The sequence below is a fragment of the Nyctereutes procyonoides genome, unplaced genomic scaffold, assembly GCF_905146905.1.
Source record: "Nyctereutes procyonoides isolate TBG_1078 unplaced genomic scaffold, NYPRO_anot_genome, whole genome shotgun sequence".
Classification (NCBI taxonomy): domain Eukaryota; kingdom Metazoa; phylum Chordata; class Mammalia; order Carnivora; family Canidae; genus Nyctereutes; species Nyctereutes procyonoides.
Window position 1 is genome coordinate 24,106,646 of NW_026575134.1, and position 21,400 is coordinate 24,128,045.

General features: G+C 35.8%; 1 protein-coding gene and 1 non-coding gene across 5 annotated transcripts in view; one reads left to right on the forward strand and one right to left on the reverse strand.

Moving 5' to 3' along the window:
* The window catches only part of SEMA3D (semaphorin 3D), a 205,491-nt gene that overhangs the window by 96,129 nt on the left and 87,962 nt on the right, over nt 1-21,400 (reverse strand). For all 4 annotated transcript variants that reach the window (XM_055300973.1, XM_055300974.1, XM_055300976.1 and 1 more), the window contains one exon: nt 16,361-16,521. In XM_055300973.1, coding sequence (XP_055156948.1) covers nt 16,361-16,521 — 161 coding nt within the window. The remainder of the gene's footprint in view (nt 1-16,360; nt 16,522-21,400) is intronic.
* On the forward strand, nt 3,286-3,387 carry LOC129494462 (U6 spliceosomal RNA). The gene has a single exon (XR_008661356.1). It is a non-coding gene; the product is annotated as a U6 spliceosomal RNA (small nuclear RNA).

The following is a 21,400-nucleotide window of genomic DNA, read 5'->3' on the forward strand; positions in this document are numbered from 1 at the left end:
GATATTGTCAAATATATTCACTTTGTGCAACCAATTTTCAGAATTCTTTCATCTTGCAAAACTATAACTCTATACTTGCTGACTCTGAATATTATAGTGATTTTACAAAGGACAACTTTGTATCCTTGGACTGAAAATAAGGGGTATGCAGAATACATATCCATGATCTTTCAATGGGTTTAACCTTTAGCTTGTTTTATTTGGTTTCTAGTATAGATTAATATTTCTTTGAGTCTTTTCAATACATCAGACACCATTCTGTTTTTCATGATGGTAAATTTAATTTCATTTTATTTCTGAAATCCATTTCAGAAATAAATTTAGAAAAATAGCTATAGATATCTGTTCTAAATATCTTATTGGTATAAATTCTATTTAAAAAAAAGAAAAGGAAAATATGGATTTATTCTACATTAAGTAAATAAGATTTAAAGAGGAGAAAGATTATCAAAGGATGTTTTCACCCAACCAGCCTATTGGGTGATGACTTAAAGCGAATCATGAGATAAATGTTTCTAAAACTTATTATGAATACATTTGTTGAGGCTTCAGAAGGAGGGTGTTATTTAAAGAGGGAGTCGGGGAAGCAATCTTTATGTCTTCTTTGAAATCTACATGAAAGTTCCAAAGTTAGCACAGAATACGTATTGTTCTTTAATTATTTGTTTATTACACACATAATTACAAAGGGCCCTCGGTCTGCGGGGGGGTGTGGCAGTGAGTCAGGAAGATAGTTCTGCAACAGAGAAGGTAATTGGATTTCTCCAGGAGACACAGGTGAGCAGAGAGCTCTAAGGATTCAGCCACCGCACCCCGGGAGCACTAAAGGCCCACAAGGGGCCCACCAAGATACAGGGCCCGACTTTTGAGCCATTGTTCTCAATTACTTGCTCCGAACAGTCTCGACTCTAATTTTTTCTTAAGGACTTAACACTAAAATAGTAATTACAGATTCCTTCCTTCTCTTTGCAAAGGAATACAAATCTCTAAAAGATGTTTTAATGGTTTGTTGTACATTTTCAGCTATTAATTGTAAGTCATATAATTGTAAATTGAATTGATTGTAAGTCACATAATTGAAAATTGAAATGTGTCATCCTAGTTAACGAAGCAATAAAACTAAAATTACAAGCACCAGAGAATCAGGTTTTTGATTAGTGTGGGTAAATGTTCTACAAAGATACCCAAGCACTGAGAATTTGTTGAGCTCCAAAAACCAATTTTAATAAATCTTCTAATCTCTGTTTATAGCAGGTATTTGTTCCCAAAATGTTATCTCACTTTTCACCATTTACCTTCAATCCCATAATGTCTAGACCCGTTAAAAACAGAAATGATCCTTTAATCATTATTTTTGCACAGTAATTCTAAGATAGTATCACAAAGATAATTTTACTTCTTAAGATAACATAAGCCTTAAAAATAAAGATTCATTAAAATTATATATTGGCTTATTTTGACACAATGCTGTCAAGAATTTAGGAATCACAAATAGAATTACCTTAATAACAACAACCTAGGGGATATCTGATTATCTTCCAGACACAAAACATTTACTTAAAAGGGGGAAAAAAGAATCTTTGTAGTTGTGCCAATATTTAAAAGCTATCATTTTAATCATGAGTTATAGTGGGATTTTCTTTTACTTACCACCTAGTCATTAGAATAAAGGGCCTTCTAAAAAATATTCCTTTTAATTCTATGTTGGTAAAGAATTTAAAGAAGCAAAATTTCACTTAATTCAATCTAAAAATATAATAAAGCAAAGCAATAAGTAAAAACAGCAACAAAAAAACCCATGTACTTGCATGGGGTTGGCAGAAATATATTCAAGTAATATTTTTGTTCTTCAATAATCTTTTGAAGTGGCATATTTGACATATATATCACTACTCTGTATCTATATAAAAGTCTTCCATCATTTCCATGTTTTTCTAGTCAAATTGTGTGCACGCATGTGTGCATATATGTGGGTACATGTGCAGGGTGTGCACACTGGTGCATATACGTGTGTACGTGTGCAGGGTATGCATGCAGGTGACATATGTGTGTTCATGCATAGAGTGTGTGTGTACTTGTGTGCATATACGTGTGTACGTGCTCAGGGTGTGTGCGTACTTGTGTGCATATATGTGGGTGTGTGCGCAGGGTGTGTGCACATGGGTGCATATATGTGCATGTAGCATATGTGTGTGTGTTTGTAGGTGGATAGAGAGACAGATGCACACAGAGATACATCTAGAGAGAGATATTAACTCTGATTATACAACAACATATTTCATAAATATTCCCAAGTTTCAGCATAGTCTACCCGAAAGCCCAAGAAGTACCTAAGATCCTCAGGATATTTCAGCCCAGTCAGTACACTTAGAAATACAATGTCCACAAAATCCATAAAAACCCTTTTGGTCATTAGGTAATGTGAGCAGATTTGAAGCAGTGTATTAACATTCTCATTACTTCTGAATTTATTGGCAATAGAATGTCACACATGTTTTCTTGCACTTCAGACTGTGGTACGTGCAGTGTCACACTCTCTTAAAAGCTGCATGAGCAGGACAACAAGACACACACTCCTAAAGTTGATGCGGCTGTACGACTCCCTTCGAAAGTTACTGTGGATATTTTTCTTTCACTTATCAAAAAGAGACACACCAGAGGCAGAGATGCTACTTGCATAATTGCCATATTAAGTGTCCTGAAATAGTCCCATGGGACACTGGTTCTTAAACTAACACTGTATGACATACCGAAACCAGGCTGTAAGGTATCATTTTGGTGGGAAGTAGTCTTTGGAACCTTGGTACTTAGATACAAAGGATCTCAAATATGTACAAAGCTGAGAGCTGCTCTCTCTACCCGTATGGAGGACAGACATCAGAAATCAAATATATGTTCTCTGTGGATCCAGATGAGCCTGAGAATTTCTCTCAACATAATTATCCAGGGTGTAATTACTAATTGAACCACTACTAAATAATTTGGGGTTGAAAATTAATTTTGAGTGCTAATCTTATTGATCAAGTTAATGACAGAAAACTACTCTGAGAAACGAGTAAATTTATAAAATTTCTCCACTTGGAAGTGACAATTTATTGGTTGAGGTTTCAAAACAAGTGCATCTGATAAGTCAGTCTCCATGTCCTATAATTTACTGATTCAACTACTATAATTATGTTGCTTCCATAATATTTCACAGTTGAAACAGAACATTTCCAAAGGATTCATTTGTGTAAATTACACCTGGGAGGATCAAATATTAACGTCTAAAAAAATATATACGTAGTGCTCACTTTGGCAGATTTACTAAATGGAATGATACACAAAAGATTAGCATGGTACCTTTGCAAAGATGGCACATAAATTCAATCCTTATTACTATTTTTTTAAAGATTTTATTTATTTATTTGAGAGAGAGATCAAGGGTGAGAGACATGAGCTGGGGGAGGAGCGGAGGGTCAAGCTGACTCCCTGCTCAGCGGGGAGCTCAACGTGGAATTCAATCTCAGGACCCCAAGATCATGACCTGAGCCAAAGTCAGACACTTAACTGACTGAGCTATCCAGGTGCCCATTCAAATTGTTTTTTAAAAAAGAGAATAAAAATATATACATGTATATGTATTTTTTTCTTTCAGAGTTAGAGTGTAGATTCCCAGTATCATAAGAGATCACGCTAATAAAATGAATATTGTCCTCAGTGTCACTGTACATATATGCTCAGCTATTATAGTTTTATTTTAAACATATTTTAAAAGAGATATAATACTGATTTCCTTATGAAAGTATAATGGGAGCTGTATATGCATTTTAAAATACAACCTATGATCTGATTATCTTATACTGATTTTATTTGCTTATCTCTATCCCAAATCCAAAATGTTGTTTCTTTGTTTGTTCTTTGAAGCATTTTCACTTCCCTTTGAATGCAAACAACTCAAAAGTAAATACTGCAATGTCTCTAACAATTATTGTTTCATTCATAACTTATGTAACTCATTAACAGTTATCACTTAGTAAGGTGAAAATGTCAGGCAATTTATTTTTAATTATTTAATCTTAGGCAAGTTACAGAAACATTCAAATAATGATAAGGCCTATAACGACATCTTAAGGAAATTCTAATTATATCTGTTCTTTGTTACATCTTCGGAGAAGCAATTTAATTGACTCAAGTTAGCCAGTGCAAGGTCAGTCAAATGTCCCTTGGCTTAATTCAGAGAGGCCAGAACTGAACGGAATACACAGAAGGGAAACTTACAACTTGTTCATAAAATCTAATTAAGGACAAAAATTCAGAGCCCTAAAAACGCAGATGGGCGTCTCTATCAAAGAACAGTATTCAAGTTTGTGAATGGTTGTAAAAAAAAGTTGGGAAAATGTTGGTCTACGTGCCAATGGTAAAGGGTTAAAGGAGTAAAGACTGCTCTGGGTTCCAGGAACAGAGGGAGGTAGGAGATCTGAGCTCAATGAAAAATAAGGACAACAGCACCCAAAGTAGAGCTTGCATGATTGAAACTGGCGGGGGGCGAAGTTGCTATGGATGGGTTTTTTTGACTCTTAAGTTTGGGTATGACCTGCCCATGTTGCTTCCTTCATTAAGTCTTGGGCGAGAATTGTGTCTCCCTTTTCCTTCTCAGGACTCAGCTCAAATCTTCTTTCACAGTTAGCTTCTTCCACCTAATTTCTCTGAATGCTGATACACTTGTGTTTATCATATCCGTCTGCCACTTTCCTCTTGCAAGTAAATTTAGTTTGGAACCCTTTTCTGGTTGTAAAGATCAATGAAATGCAATGGAATTAGAATACTAAATTCGAGTCCCTACTTCACTGTTCATGAGCAGCTAATGCTGTGCTTTCAAATGTCACCTGAACACTCTCCTCAGAATGAATCAGTTCTCCTTGGAATATATCTGTCCTCCTCTGGATGATCCTTTCTTATATAAGTCCATTTTAATATCACTTCCTCAGAAAAATCCTTCTCTGAAGACCAGCTACTCCACTTGCCATTTGTAGCAATGTGAATGCAGCTAGAGAGTATCATGCTAAGCAAAAGAAGCCCATCAGAGACAAATAACATATGATTCTACTCATATGTGGAATTTAAGAAACAAAACAAACAAGCATACGAGGAAAAAAGAGAGAGAGGCAAACCAAGAAACAAACAACTAAAGAGAACAAATTGCTGGTTACCAGAGGGGAGGTGGGTAGGAGGACGGGTGAAATAGGGGATAGGGACTGAGGAATAGGATGCTTGCTGTGGTGAGCACCAGGTGTTGCATGCAAGTGTTGAGTTAGCATATCTACACCTGAAACTAATATTACACTCTATGTTAACTAACTGGAATTTAAATAGAAACTAAAATGAAGGAAGGAAGGAAGGAAGGAAGGAAGGAAGGAAGGAAGGAAGGAAGGAAGGAAGGAAGGAAGGAAGGAAGGAAGGAAGGAAGGGATGAGTGAATGAATGAATGAAGTCATTCCCCCCCGACCCCCAGGATCATCACCATAGTTTTTCACTACATTTAAGTGATATTCTCCTATTTGTTTCCTTTTTTCTTCTCCAACAAACACTCCCTTTAGAAACCAGAGGCACCATGAGGACAGAGACCCAACCAGTTTTATTCTCCATGGGATGCCTGGCCTTGGAAGGCCGCTGGAGACATGGCAGGAGCTCAGGAATCACATACTGCATGGAAGGGAGAGGAACACTAGAGTATCCTGCTACCTAAAAGAAACTTTAAGAAATCCACAAAGGTTAATTTTGAATTTGTGGTGCAGTCACACGTGAATTTGAGTGCAATTATGCTTGTGGACAGACAATATAATTCTGTACGAAACCCAGGTCACAGTCTTCATTGTCTTCCTAAGCATATGCCTCAAATATATGACTCCTTGAAATTTCGTGTCTACTGACCTCGAGGGACGAGGAGTGCTGCTTTGTGTCCTGCCTCTGTAGTGGCTGGCACAGTGTCACACGCCCAGGAAGCCCTCAGTACTTACTGAAAAGTGATCTGCGGAGTTTCCCTTAAAAGCAGAGACAGAGGAGGAGTTCTTGTCAGCGTTCCGGCAGGAGGCTGAGCCGTGTGACAGCACCCTGCCAGCGTGGCACAGTGACCAATGGGCCCCGCACATCAGTACCCGGGCTGGCAAGCTAGCACATCCCTGAACGAGGCGATTGTTTCACCGCTGGGTCACTGGACGGCATGTGCTCCGCAGGCACTGGGAAACAGATTAATCACCCTGAAAATAAGCAGGGTGCCGTGTAACAAAAGGTAATTTATTGGGATGTCCACCTGGTTTCCAATGTTCATATTTTCTTAATACTAAGTATTAAAAAAGGTGGCAATTTTCTTTTTTCAATGTCTTGATTTTAAGTGAGAAGTATTGATTCAGAGACTTTCACCCTAAATAATAGATTTACAGGGCAAAGCATTAGGGGGGAATGTCTTATTCAGCCATGATGTGAGTTAATGGGACTGGAGTCAGAAGGTCATTTGGACTTATAAAAGCATTTCTGCTTGTACTCAGTATAAAGCAAGCAAGTACAGGATCCTTGGGCATGAAAACTCTCTTGTTTTAGACTTCCTTATGGAAAGAAAAATAACAAAGCGCTTTTCATGCATGCTACACAGAGAATGGTGTTTAAATATTCCACCAAAAATTATTGTATTTAAAATTACAAAGTCATTTAGCTTGGTTATTTTCTTAAAATAAGTGCTTAAAAATAGGGGCACAGTTTGATGACCTTCAAGTAACCTAATTTTCATCATCACATACTGAGTTCATGTTAAATAAGAAGAAAAATAATCCAAAAATGGCATTATGATTGTTAGGTGGAAGAAAAATAACAATCACAATTATAAACATGGAATTACTTTACTAACATTCTGCTAAAAAGAGAAAAAAAAAAAACCTAATCCTCTTAAAGTATCTGAGTTCTAGCTTAATATTTCACGTTGATGTTTATACAATATTTCCCTTTAAATAATTTTGATTATTTTGTGGTTAAATAACCAACAGAGTCAAGTTCTGAAGCAAATGTGGGGACCGTGTGCAAGGCAAAATGAAGTTATGTCAAATTTTTTCACAAAAATATGGAATTATCTTAGGTAGGCTACATAATGTATATATTGCCCTCGTACAATGCTTTCTCATTTCGAAATCCATAGGAAAACGTCCTCCCTCGCCTAGAAGCATTTTTAGTATTTTTTATATTAGAAATGAACATGAATTACTTTAAATAGAAAAACTTCCTTGAACACTACAAGATTAACTAATTAGGTTCTTGGTGGGGCTTATTAAAAGATCTTAGCTAGGGATCCCTGGGTGGCTCAGTGGTTTAGCTCCTGCCTTTGGCCCAGGGTGTGATCCTGGAGACCCGGGATCCAATCCCATGTCAGGCTCCCTGCATGGAGCCTGCTTCTCCCTCTGCCTGTGTCTCTGCCTCTCTCTCTCTCTCTCTCTCTCTCTCTTTCTCATGAATAAATAAATTAAAAATCTTAAAAAAAAATCTTAGCTAACATAGCAATTCTTTGAACATTTTCTAATATTTTTAGAAAAGATTTTTATTTATTTGAGAGGGTATGCGGGCTGGGCAGAAGGAAAGGGAGAAGCAGGCTCCCAGAGAGCAGAGAACCCAAAGCAGGGCTCGATCTCAGGACCTTGGGATCATGACCTAAGCCAAAGGCAGATGTTCAATGGAATGAGCCACCCAGGCACCCCTAAATATTTTATATACAATATTTAATTTTGACACGTATGAGTTTCAAGAGAAATGATTTTTTAATTAATTAAAAAGGAACAAAGTTGATTAAATATTATCTCAAAATGAAAGTAAACTATTTGTAGATTAATTTCAAAGATAATTGAAAAAATAGAGTCAGATTCCAGCAGAAATCTATGGAAAAGCATGGGAAACAAGATGTAAAACCATATATGTTTTGTTTGAGGCTATTAATAGTTGAAAGGTAAATGATACCAATAATAATATTAATATTTTTCATTTGGTTGCCTCTATGGTTCTAATTTGTATGCTTCAGGAATATATATATAATGAGGAATATAATGAGGAGGTCCGTTAAATTTGGAGGTGAAACAACATCCCTTTGAGGGCTCATTTTAAGTAGTAAGTAGTAAGGCAAAATGTTAAAAGAGAAGTTTTAGCTGAGCAAAAATTCAAAAATGAGATGGTAGGTTAAGAAGCAAAAAATTTCATTGTAGGTGGCCAAGAATCCTATGGATGATTTCACCCACAATCAGCTATAAATACATGGAAACTGGAAATTAGAAAGTTTTTTCCTTTCTCTAGAGAAGAATATTTCATCTGAGACAATTCTAGTATGTGTCCTACAACCCCCAAAGTGAGGAGTAGGTGCCAGAAAAGGAGCTTTTACGGGACCTCAAGAAGCACTTGCTGTTGAACATGTAGTTGGTGGAACATTCTAGACTAAAGTCTAGACTAGTCTAAAGGTGAGAGAGAGACTAACAAGCTGCAGGGAAAATAGAGACCAAACTCAGTGGCTCCACTAATATCAGCCTGAACTTCTAGAATATGTCTAGGAAAAGACACATGATGGTTTTCCATGGAAGAGATGGGAGCCATGCTCACTCAAAAGTGGGATGACATGAGGCTACTTTAGGTCAAACTGCAATCCTTCTCAGGATTAAAAATTAGAACATACCAGTCAGAGAAGAGATGTAGTCACCTTATCCAGAGAACTGCAAAGGAAAGAACTCCAGAAAGAGGAAATCCGCCCCCCACCCAAAACAAAAAACAAAAAAACAAAACAAAACAAAACAAAAAAAACTCACTAAGATGCCTCTGAAAGAAAAGCCATCTTTAAACATCTGACAAGGCCAGAAAGTAGAGAAGTGAGGTCCCTCTGACAATGACAGTAAAGTAGACACTTGTCCAAACCCCTCTCCTCCTCCCTTCTCCTGATTTGAATAGAGACGTAGTAAACTCTTTCACAGGCTTAAGGAAGAGGAGGAGTGCTAGGTAGGGACAAAGAGAAGTCTCTGAACACCTCCCTGCCCAGGAGCCTTCCTTCACATGGCATGACCAAATGGGGACAGATAGAAGGAACAGAGCTTGAAAGTTTTATTACATCAGACCTGGACCTTTTAACTGCTACACAACAACTGCCTATTCTAAGAGTGACCTTGAAAACCATGGTTGCCTGCTGGAGTTACTCAACAGGTCCAGAGAAAGGAGTTCCACAGAGCAGACTGAAAGGACTGGTGGGAGGTAAAACACAGTTGTTTATTATTACACTCCGTGAGTTGACACACCAGTCACTGTTAGGTTAGTAGGTAAAATAAATAATAACTGTCTCAGAGTAAGTTTATTTCTCATTCATCTACTTGACTGCTTCTATAGCCCACTTGAAAAAGAGAGAGAAGAAAAAAAAAACAAAGGAAACCAAGAAACAAATCCTTAAATAATATGAATACAAAAGCAGAACTTAGTTTAATAAATCATCCCCTTTGTGATCTGTTTGCTTACATCCTGGTTTAGAGACTCACCCCACCCATTCATGGTTTGAACTGCTTCCAAAGTGAGTTACATTTTCAGATGGAAGGATCCCAACAACTCATTAACTCAGAAGTCCAATTAACTAACATAATCAGAGTACTGGATATATATATATATATATATATATATATATATATATATATATATATATTTACTGTTAACTATGACTCCATTTAAAAAAATGAGAAAGAGACAGAGAGAGGAGAGAGAAAGAGAGAGACTTTCAGTTTGTATATATAACTCCTGCAGTTTACATAGAGGAGGCTCTGGATTTTATACGGATTATTGCTAGGACTACTTAAGCCTGGTTGAGATGGAGAATGTTCATTTATAGTCAAAGTGTAGTGATGCCATCTAGTTTAGAATCATTTGTTTAGAAACCGTAGGCCCTTAAGTCATATAATACAAATGTCAAAAACTCATTACTATTATCTCTACATGAACAGGTTTCGGATGCATCCCTAATAATGATAAATCAATGTAAATGTCTATCCACCATTGACCATCTTTCCTGACTATTAAAATTATTTTTTCATTTACTTCCTCTGACTCTAGAGAATGGGCAGGATGTTAAGGGCTAGGCCAGGGAAATGTAGTTTCTTTAATTTGAACTGTGAAAAATATACACATGGAAGGGAGAACAACTTTACTTGATTTCTCAAACATGTTTTTCCTCCATCCTAACTTAACAAGGAAACAATAAACTGCAAGTTCCAAATACAAATTATTTTTAATTAACCAGTTAACAACAATCCAGATTTACCCATCCATCTTGAACTAGTTCAAATCCCATGCACATGTGACAAAAGTAGACACTCAACTGATTTTTTAATGAAAAAAATGGAAAAAAATGCTGACTAATGTAGAAAAGAAAAAATATATATACAAAGTTAGTCACTAAAAAGTATCTCAGGGTACCTGAGTGGTACAGTCAGTTAAGTGCTTGGCTTTTGGTTTCAACTCAGGTCTGATCTCAGAGTTGTGGGGTCAAGACCCACTTTGGACTCTGACCTTAGTGCAGAGTCTACTTGGATTTCTCTCTCCCTCTGTCCCCCCCCCACCTCAGATAAATAAATAAATAAATAAATAAATAAATAAATAAATAAATAAATAAATCTAATCTTTAAAAAAACCCTCCCAAGTTTTAATTCTACAAATGCATATAATTGGTTTCAACCCCAGAGATGGACAAAATCCAATCAAAGGAGCACTATTTTGGGTATAATTCTGCTAAGATACATATTCAATGATGCTTAAGTGATATTAGCTATTTGATTTAAAAAATACATTCTCTGTACATTAAATATTTAGTGGATAATGCTAGCTACTGTACTACAGAATAATAATGCAGTCTTTAACTCTTTGAGTTCAATTGTAATCTTACTGTCTCCGAACAATGTCATCCCTCCAATGGTTAGAATATTGAAGGAAGAAAACTTACAGAGTATCAGAAAATTTGATGAGATCTGCAGCAGCCCAGAGTTCATAAAGCTCACATACATTAGAGAGACCACAGAGAACTTTTATAGAGGCAAATGAACTCTTACATAAGCAAGAGAAGTAAAGGTCAGCTGATTTTTCAATTTTTACCATGTAGGGTGGAAAAAAATAAATGACCTCAAGGATGTTTACTTGTAATGAATACTTTTCAAGCCTATCTCCTAAAAGAAAAATAAATCCTCCCAGAGAAGTTCCTTGTAGAACTAGCTAATCTTAATAGTTCTCTCCAAATAGTCAACATACATTCTTCTTGTTGATTGGCTGAGGAAATGATTATGTTTGCCTCAGGTAGCCTAAGTCAATGAAAAAAAAAATTAAGTCCTTTAAATAATTTTTTCCCCAGAGAATTTGCTTTCTACTTCCTCTCGGTAAGTGTAGTGATCAATGTGATTGATTCCTGAACATTTCTTCCGCCTAAGGTAATTGATTGATGTAAGCAAATCATGGTCTCAGCACCCTTATTTTGAGTTCAAACACTACAATTGACATATTTCTGGCCAATGAGATTTTAGAAAGGATTCTCGAAAGGTTTCTTGCTCCTAAGAAGGAGACATAATAAGTGATAATCTTTTATCCCTTTACATTTTCTTTTCTGAATGTGACCCCTGAAATTGCCATAGCCATCTTGCTACCAACCTGAGGATAATGCCAACAAAGAATGGCAGGCAGAAGAGACCGAAATAACTGGGTCCCTGGTAGTATCATTAAGCAGATGATATTCCATCTCAGTAGCCACCCTGGACATTATTCTTATTATATAATATGATAAATTTTCTTAATTTTCAGATGTCTTTTATTCTATGTGGACAGCATGATAAATTGATAAGCATAATACATTGATCTCACAATCATGAGAGAAAAAGAACAAAATCCCCAATTCAAAAAAAAATCGAAGAAACATATTCTGTAGTGTCTTTTATGTGTAAGACTGTACTGTGTATTAAAGGAGGATCAGAAATGCATGGAAAATAGCCGACTCCCCATTCAAAGAGGCTATAATTTGGATTTATTTATACCAATGAATAATGATAATTCTATCAAGTAGGACAACTGAGACTGATAATGTATATAATGCTCTAATAAACACAAAGAATTGTTATGTCCCTTAACATAACATGGAATCTGGAGGAGTAAAAGGCTACATAAGAGGGCAAAATTAGGTAACTGCCTTCGAGAATTCAGAGGAGTGAAATGAGCAAAGGAGTGAATGGCAATCTCAGGAAGCTTTTTAGCAAAGGCACAAAACTTGAAAGGAATTTATTTTGAAAGAAACTAACGGAGCAGATTGAGTAAAAAAAAAAAATGAAAGAGGAAGGGAGGGAAGCAGAAAATAAAGTGCAAATGAGGGAATAATGAACAGTGGATAAAAATAAGACTGGAAACAGGGAGAGCTTTAGAAGTCAACAGTAATCTGGAGTTCATTCAACTACATTGGAAATCAAGAACTCCAAAAGTATATGAGCAGAGGAGAAATACAGTCAGATTTTTATTTGTTTAAGAGATAACACTGATAGTCATGGTAAATGGATTAGATAGGGAGAAAATGGAGATTCCCTTTTATAAGATAAACTCAGTTGAATAATGGTATTATCACTTACACTACAGGGAAATATTGAAATGGCTGCCACCTTATCACTTGGCCTGTCAGCTGAGGCTTTGCTAGGTCTGCATTATAGCTCAGTTCTTTCTTTATCTAATACTACTTCCCCAGTGGCCCTCTCACACGTGTTGATCCCAAGAACACTCCCTAACAAATACCTCATAAACTAATCTCCTTCTCCTGGTTGGCTTCTGGGGGAAATCAACCTACAGCACAATAGTAAAAATGGTTCCAGATCTATGTTCTTCCCTTGGAATGGGATCATGTTAGGCTTGTTCTGATTATTCCATTTTGTCTCATCAGTGTGTATATCTATCCTAAACCTATTCCACAGAGGGACCCACAGAGTATTCCCTAGCTGAAAAGAGAGGCCTTATGAACCAGTGGCGGAAAAGCCTACTCAAAGTGAGAGATATCACATCTCCTTGTGTGCTTACACTTGCCCTTAAAATCTGTTAAATCCCTATAGAAACGAAATAGTCCTTTCCTTCAAGAAAAGATCAGAATTTCTTGTATCTAAAATAAACAAAAAACCAAAAAACCAAAAACAAAACCCCAAAACCAAAAAAACAAACCACTTGGCGTATTTTTTGCTTTCCAGAGAGTAGAAATACTCTGAAAGGTCTAATTTTTACTTTCTTCCTCTACAGTCACTTACTTATCAGAGCTTATTAAGCATATACCTGTACCATTCATTGTGGAAGACTCAAAATCTAGTTTGAACAAAGATAAGACAAAGGATATTTGCAAATATTTGTTACTGAATTCATTTTGTAAAGGTTGTTTAGTGACTCCACACTGAAGGCCTGTGGCAAATATGAAGTAATGATGGCTATTTTTCAATAGGCACATCCTTGTTTGTACAAACACTTATAAGCAAACATATATCCTAAATTTTGGCACTTCAACTGAATACTTTCTACAGATCTTGTTTTTAATTTGCCAGAGGAAAATATCCCCAACCAGTCAGTCACTCCTAACTCAATTATGTGTTGTAGATTGCTTTAAGTCTACAGAGTACAAAGGACATCCTTCAGACCCACAGAGTCCCAACATGTGTGGTTTCTTCCACAGAGAAGTTTGGATTTTTGCCGAGGGGCACAGAGCCAATGCAAACCACGTAGGTCTAAACACTGCTAAAGCACTACATCTTGACACTTAAACTTGCTACTGTGAAGTACCTTTTAGCACGAGAATGATTCATACAAATTTTAAATGTGGATACCTACATAAACATAAATTATTTCCTTTATATAACCTCTTTATGAATTATACATCTTATAAAGACAAAAGAATATCAGTTAGGCAGAAAATCTGTAGCACAGACCCTAATTTTACAATGTATCCAAATAACCATTTATTCCAATAATATCATAAGGGAAATCAATATTTCATAAGTATTTATTTTATTAAATATTAGCACATTTCAAGGATGGAATGCAGCCAAAGAGAGATTTGCTTAAAATAGTCACAGAAGGAAGTTATGTTATCAGAATTTATTTTAAGCAATGATCTAATACACTCATTTCAGATAAATGAACTTCTTCTAATCCCTGAAGGCAGAGAATAGCACAAGAACAAATTCCCTTAAAAGTATGAATTGCTTTTTGCTATTATACTAAAACAGACATATTTGGAAAAATGCTTTGTTAGCTATGTAGCAGCTCTTAAAGTAAAACTGTGAAGCTGACTAAGATTTTCTTTGGTGGTTTTCATAAAAGGAGTTATCTCCTGCTAAAATTGAGACATAAGTTCATACCATCAATAGGCTCTCTGATACAAATACTTACTAAAAAATTTCTAAGGAAACCATATACCCTTAAAGACAAACAGAATGAAACTATAATGGCATAGTGAAGGTAAGCTTTTCAAATTCTAGCGTATAATTCACTGTTTGTTTTACTTATTGTAAACAATATTAAACTACAGAATAATATTTTTAATAAGATAATCTTATGAGTTTGTAAGTGTATTTGAATTATGGCAAGTCAAAAACAACTACTGGCAATATTTTACCCTTACTTTTTATTCTAGTAATATCTAATACATGCATATACATTTGCACTCAAAGACTATTTCTTTATCAAGTCTGAGCACTCATAAGAGATATCTCCTTTTCTTTTGGTGGACCTCAAAAATGACAGAAAAACTACTTAAATTTAAGTTATTAAAAGGCAAAAAACATTGTTTCTGATGCAGGCATTAATTAAGAATATTAACAAATATGTAGATAAATATTTTGCTTATGTAGACAAAAGCCTTTAGTCTTAATAACTCAAATAACTGAGCAATGACTATTTAGTTATAAAAAATATTTCAAAATTAGAGCTTAAGTTAAAGTAGTTATTGTAGATGAAAGCTATTTGAAGATTCAAAGTCCTATGACGACTTATGAACAGCTCTTTGGGAATGGAAAGAATTCTCTATTAATTCAATATTGGAGACTATTGACCCGAAATCTTGTAATGGCTCCTAGTATTTTTCTTTTTTTTGCAATACTTCTGAAAAAGGAGAGAAGGCAAAAACAATCTAAAATGTCTTGTAGGGGGATCCCTGGGTGGTGCAGCGGTTTGGCACTTGCCTTTGGCCCAGGGCGCGATCCTGGAGACCCAGGATCGAATCCCACGTCGGGCTCCCGGTGCATGGAGCCTGCTTCTCCCTCTGCCTATGTCTCTGCCTCTCTCTCTCACTCTCTCTGTGTGACTATCATAAATAAATAAATAAATAAATTATTAAAAAAATAAATAAATAAATTAAATAAAATGTCTTGTAGATGTAAAATGGGTCATGTATTATGTCTTCTCGTCATTCAATCCCTTCCAGTCCTGTTATCCACCTTGCCTTGCATAGATATTGGTACTTGCTAAAGTACCAGCTGATCATAATTTATAAGGCCTAAAGTGTGGCACTTCCCTTTGGGTATCACGTGGCTAACTGAAAATGTAAAGCATAGCAGCAGCTGCCTTTTGTTTTTTTAATGACTAGCAGATATTTTCTTTTAGTGGTAGATTGTTCTTCATGAGCCCATAGTTGAGGGTATTATTAATCTTCATCCTCTGAGTGTGATTGGGCCATAAGAGAAAACTATTCAGTTAAGAGTGTGAAAAAACTGTGGTGTTAAAATACCACCATAATCACACTGTCATTTTAGAGTATGGTTATTTGGGGGTGCCAGGGTGGCTCAGTCAGTTAAGCATCTGCCTTTAACTAGGGTCATGATCTCAGGGTCCTGGGATCCAGCCCCGCATCAGGCTCCCCGTTCACTGGGGAGTCTGCTCCTCTCTCTCCCTCTGCCCCTCCCCTGGCTTGTTCTCTCTTTCTCTCTCTCTCGCAAATAAATAAAAAATCTTTAAAAAATGTTTTTTAAGGTATGGTTATTTGTTAATTGAAAGTTAATAAAAACGTAATTTTACATTAATTGCTACAGACATAAATGTTATATTTGCCAGCTTTTCAACCTAAAATATTGCATTTCTCTCGTATGATCCCTTTCATTCACATTTTCAAAGGCTTTATTATTATGCTCATTCACTCTTAACAGAGAACATGTATATGTACTTAAATCCACAAAAAATCCACAACATGTATCTGAAGCTGGGTGTTCTTTTAGTATGTTCTTTTTGGACATGTCAATGACCTGGTGCATTTGACAGAGTCACTTAAAAGAGGAGAAAGACATGAATGAAGATAAATGCATATTCAGTCAACTATACATAAATAACTCACCTTCTTAAAATTTTTGTTTAAGTCAACCAGGCTGAGCAGGAAGATGTGGTCCTTTGCTCCTACAAGCAGCCTGCCCCTCTCCTCATCCAACAGAATGGTTTGGAAATCTAGTCCTTCTGATGAACCCAAAAAGGGAATGCAGCTATTTGAAAGCAGCAAGTCTATGGGAATGTAAAAGAGGAATAGAAAGAAAGAAACAATTAATTAGCAAAATATTTACTTGCCTCAAAACGTACATTTGCAAAACAAAAAACAAAAAAAAAAACAAAAAAGTACATTTGCGTGCTTTGTAAATGAATATATACAGCATGAATGCTCCAATTTAGATATAAGTAAACAATACACTTTTAAGCACACACTCATTTAGAAATCAATGTGATTTATGACATTTGTATTTTATTGATCGAATATTGATCTTACATATGAAAAAATGCAAGATATTAAAATGAGTATCAAAGCAAGTAAATGCAAAATATTTCACAACTCTGGTCATCTTTAGTTATAGATTAAAGCATCAATCATTTCAAACTGGTTAAACAAATTAATATATGCAAAGTAAGCATCAAACTAAATATGTAAGAAACCTCAGAGCATTTCTTCACCTCCTACTTTGGAGGATTATACTGTTCCTATTTCATGTATTCAGGAAGTAAAGAAAGAAGCCAAATCCAAGAAAATGGATTCTGAAAGATATATGATCCTGAATCAATATTGGGATCAAAACTGTAAAGCAGAAAGGGACCTTGAAAATCAATTAATACAAATTCATGATTTTATAAATGAAAGTATTTAATTCCTCCAAAGTGAGGCCACATGCCCGAAAGTCACAATATCACAAGTGGTAAAGCACATATTATAACCTCAGTTTCAGTTTCCATTTCTCTTTAACACTTGTCTGTATATCCTAAATTCTTTTTTTCATTTATAGTTGTGATATGGACAGACTCCTATTTAAATTTAGGTCTGAGTTTACAGAAACCCAAATCTTTTTAAGAGATTTTTGCCTTAAATATTTGTCATACCCTCTCATTTTCTATAACCATTTAATATTAAATACTAAGTAATAGTATCACTCATTACTTATTAAAGTCCATTAGATATTACTGGACTTTAAAACTAAACCATTATTTTCAAGTAAGTCATTATTAATTGATGAGAAAATATAAATGGACAGTGTCTCAGGAATAGGTATCAAGATACTTCCAAAATGTATCATGGCAGTTTTCAACCTCGATAAAATGGATATTTGAGTCTTTGAAATTTAAAGCCTTTATATTCCATACATCAGCTGTCAGCTTTATTATTATTTCATATTTTTGAGAATTCCTCTCACTTTTTTCCTAATTTACAATGGTTTTATAGTATTTCCCTTATTCAGCAAGACGGATTTCGTTCTTCGTTTTGACAAAGCAAAGGCTGTGTGCCGAAGAAGATATGATACTATCTGAATTCTCAAGTGAGCGTGGTCTTGTTAATGTTTATGAATCATGCTTTATGTACACTGGATAAAAGTCTGAGTCTACACTAATTGTTTTCCATTAAGCTAAATGTAACTTTAACAGTTTTTCAGACCACAGACATATGGAATAATACTTTTTCGCATCTCCAAATACAGTAAGCCTGCTTTGGTAGGACTAATATCCGATAAACATTCCATATCAACTGTAAAATAGAACTAAAGGAAGAAAAATGGAACTGAGTGAATAGAGAAGGCAGATATGATCTAAAGCCTTAACCAAAGAAAATATATCACACAAACCTTTATTCAGTTTAGGTTCCATGAGATTCTCCCTTGTTCAACAAAGAATCAAATGGGCAAAATGGAAAGCATGTAAGGGAATATCCAAGAGTATATCTTGGCCCAATTAACAGAGAAAAGTAGGCTAAATGATATAAATTCTTATTATTTCAAGTGCCCATGGATAATAATCAACTTTATGAACCATCCATTTGCAATGTTAACGAAATGAAACATGGCGTAGCCTAAGAGTAAGAGTGTAAGAGATGTGTCCAGACCACTGGGGTCATATTGTAGCCCCACAAATCCGGCTGTGATATAGGAAAAGAAACTTAATTTCTCAGTACCTCAGTTTCCTCCTCTATAAAATGGAGATAATACTATAAGCTATTATTAAATCATGGAGGTATGAGGAATAAAGGACTTAATTTATGATCAGTATTAGAATGGCACCTGGCACCAGTAAGTGCTATACAACTATCAACTATTACAATGATGATGATGTATTTTTTAAACTTTCTACAAAATCCATAAAAAGGAAGTCATTATATTTCCCAACTCATATAATCATTAGGATTATTAAAGTAGATAATTTATATAGGGTTCTTAAAACAATATCTTGAAGATAGGAAAAGTTCAATAAATATTAACTGTTACTTTGAGTATGATTGTTAAATTCTAGTTTGGGTCAGGTAAGTTCTATCAAAGAAGAATATGATCTTGTCTTCCATTAAACTTGACTTGTGAAGATAAGAACTTCTTTGTGTTTTTTTTTTTTATATTGGACTAATATTATAAAGCTATTCAAGGGCACCTGGCTAAGTGAGTCGGTTAAGCATCTGACTCTTGATCTCAGCTCAGGTCTTGATCTCAGGATCATGAGTTCAAGCCCCACAGTGGGCTCCATACTGGGCATGGAGCCTACTTAAAAAAAAAAAGGCTATTTAGTCCACAAATATTTGTAAGAATCTATTACATGTTAGATATTGAGCATGTAATTAAGGGTGTGGTCATGACTAAGCCCTGCCTTCAAGGGGCTCACAGATCAATACATAAGTAGATATGTATACAAAATACAATATAAGTAAAATAAATTATAATACAAGTATACACAGAAGAAATCTTTTAAGTAATAGCTCATCACCTTATAAAGGCAGATGATAATTGACAACAGAGTTGAAGGGCAAATGGAAGTTCTAAAGAAAGATATAAAGAAAAGTTAAAAAAAAAGAAAAGTTTATTCAAGGCAGAAAACAGGGATATACAAGGGCATATCATCACGTCACACACACTGCATTTAAAAAAATTTAAATATGTTATTTATTTATTTATTGGAGAGAGAAAGAGGAAAAAATGACCAGGGGGAGGGGCAGAGAGAGAGGGAGAGCAGACTTCCCGCTGAGCAGGGAGCCTGATGTGGGGCCGGATCCCAGGACCCCGGGGTCATGACCTGAACCCAAGGCAGATGCTTACCTGACTGAGCCAGCCAGGCGCCCTCACACACTATATTTTTAACATGTCTCCTGCCCTGTGAGCCCCTTCAGCACAAAGACTGTATCTAACCTATCTTTGAATCCCCACACTAGCTCAGTGTCCGGGAGACAAATTACGTACTTATTAAATGTTTGTGGCTTGACATATATTCAGTATGCTAGAACACACAGACCATGAGAGGCTGGAAAAGGCAGCCTCCAAATAATCAGAGCCCAAAATGGGGAGTTTGGTTATCATCCAGGTAACTGGAAGCCTATTGAGCTATATGTCACGCAGAACAGTGACAAAGACTCTAATGAGTGTTGGAAAATAGGTCTGGCTACAGTGTTCAGGATGGACTAGAACGGGAAAAGTGGGAGCAAGGAGACTAACCAGAAGTTTCTAAAAGATGACAAGTCCCTGAGTTACGGCAATGCCAATGAGGGGAGCAAGATGTTTAAGAATCTTGCATCTCATTTGTTGTCTCTACGGGTATGGCCAAGAAAATAAAGTTGAGGTAGTCATTTGCCTTATTTTCTTTTACCATTACCGATTCTGTTGGGTTTAGTTTCAAACTTGACAAGGAAAAACAGCTGCGAAATTAGTGACTCACGTAAAGTATTATCATTTCACAATGATTTAATGTTGCCTTGTGACAATGTTAGCATCAAAACGATTAAAGCAAGCTTTGCCAATCCTTTGTAGCCAAACTAAATAATTAGACTTAGGCATTACATATGAAAATTTCTCAGGCTGACGCATACATTTTGAAAAGACCTTGGGACAGGGATTGGAACAGGTTCCCTCTTCCCCAAGCAGCTTATCTTTCTTGCATTTCTGCCAAACCAAGCAAAGTCATTTTTGTTTCCACAGGATCATCAACTAAAGCCTAGGAAAAAAAAGGAGAAAAAAAAAAAAAACCAGGGGGGGGGGTAATTAAGTCCAGAACCTGCATCTTCACACCTAAAGCTAACATACTCCCAGGATTTCTGGAACCAGAAATGGATGCTGTCTCTGCAGGCTGAAAACTCATGAAAGTTAAAGACTAAAACTTTGGCAACACATTTCAGAGCTTTATTTTTCTCTTCTCCTAAACTGGCAACTCTCAGACATGTAATTTTTAAGACTGTCCATAGTTTATAATCTCCTTGAACAGAAACTCTGTTCTGTCCGTCTTGGATGGTGGGGCAAGCATGTTGTTTCACACATGCCATTGAGAGGAGTCCTGCCTGTACATACTTAGCCAGCCTCACCTCTGCTCAGATGACAACAGCATTTACTTCTAGGTCCTAAATGCACTCTTTGTTCTATCTACCTAAACTTTTGACCTAATCACCACAATCATTCCTTGTAACTGTTCTTTTAGCAATTCATTGTCCTATCACCCTATTCTCAGCTTGTAGTGTCACTCAATGTCCCAGGCCCTCAAGTTCCCACTCCTCTTCTAGCAATATTCTTTTGAAAAAGCTACAAGCTAATTATTTCTGAAATAAATGGAACAAGGATTATTCATTTATACTATTAGTTTAAAAATAGAAATCATTACCATAATGCATTTTAATTGAATAATGACATAGAAAAGGTGTTCATGCTCCATGATCAGTAAACCACTGCAGAGTAACAGGATGGTTCTGGGGATCAAAAACCCTACAAATAATATGATTTTTCATATGTTTGTATGTACAAGTGCATTTTTTTCTGAAGGGTAGGTCCAGAATTTTCATCAACATCTCCTGATACCTCTTCAAAAGTCACAGAGAAATTATATATTCCCTACATGTAGTTAGTAACCATACTTAGCATAATTTCTCATTCTAGCACAAAAAAAG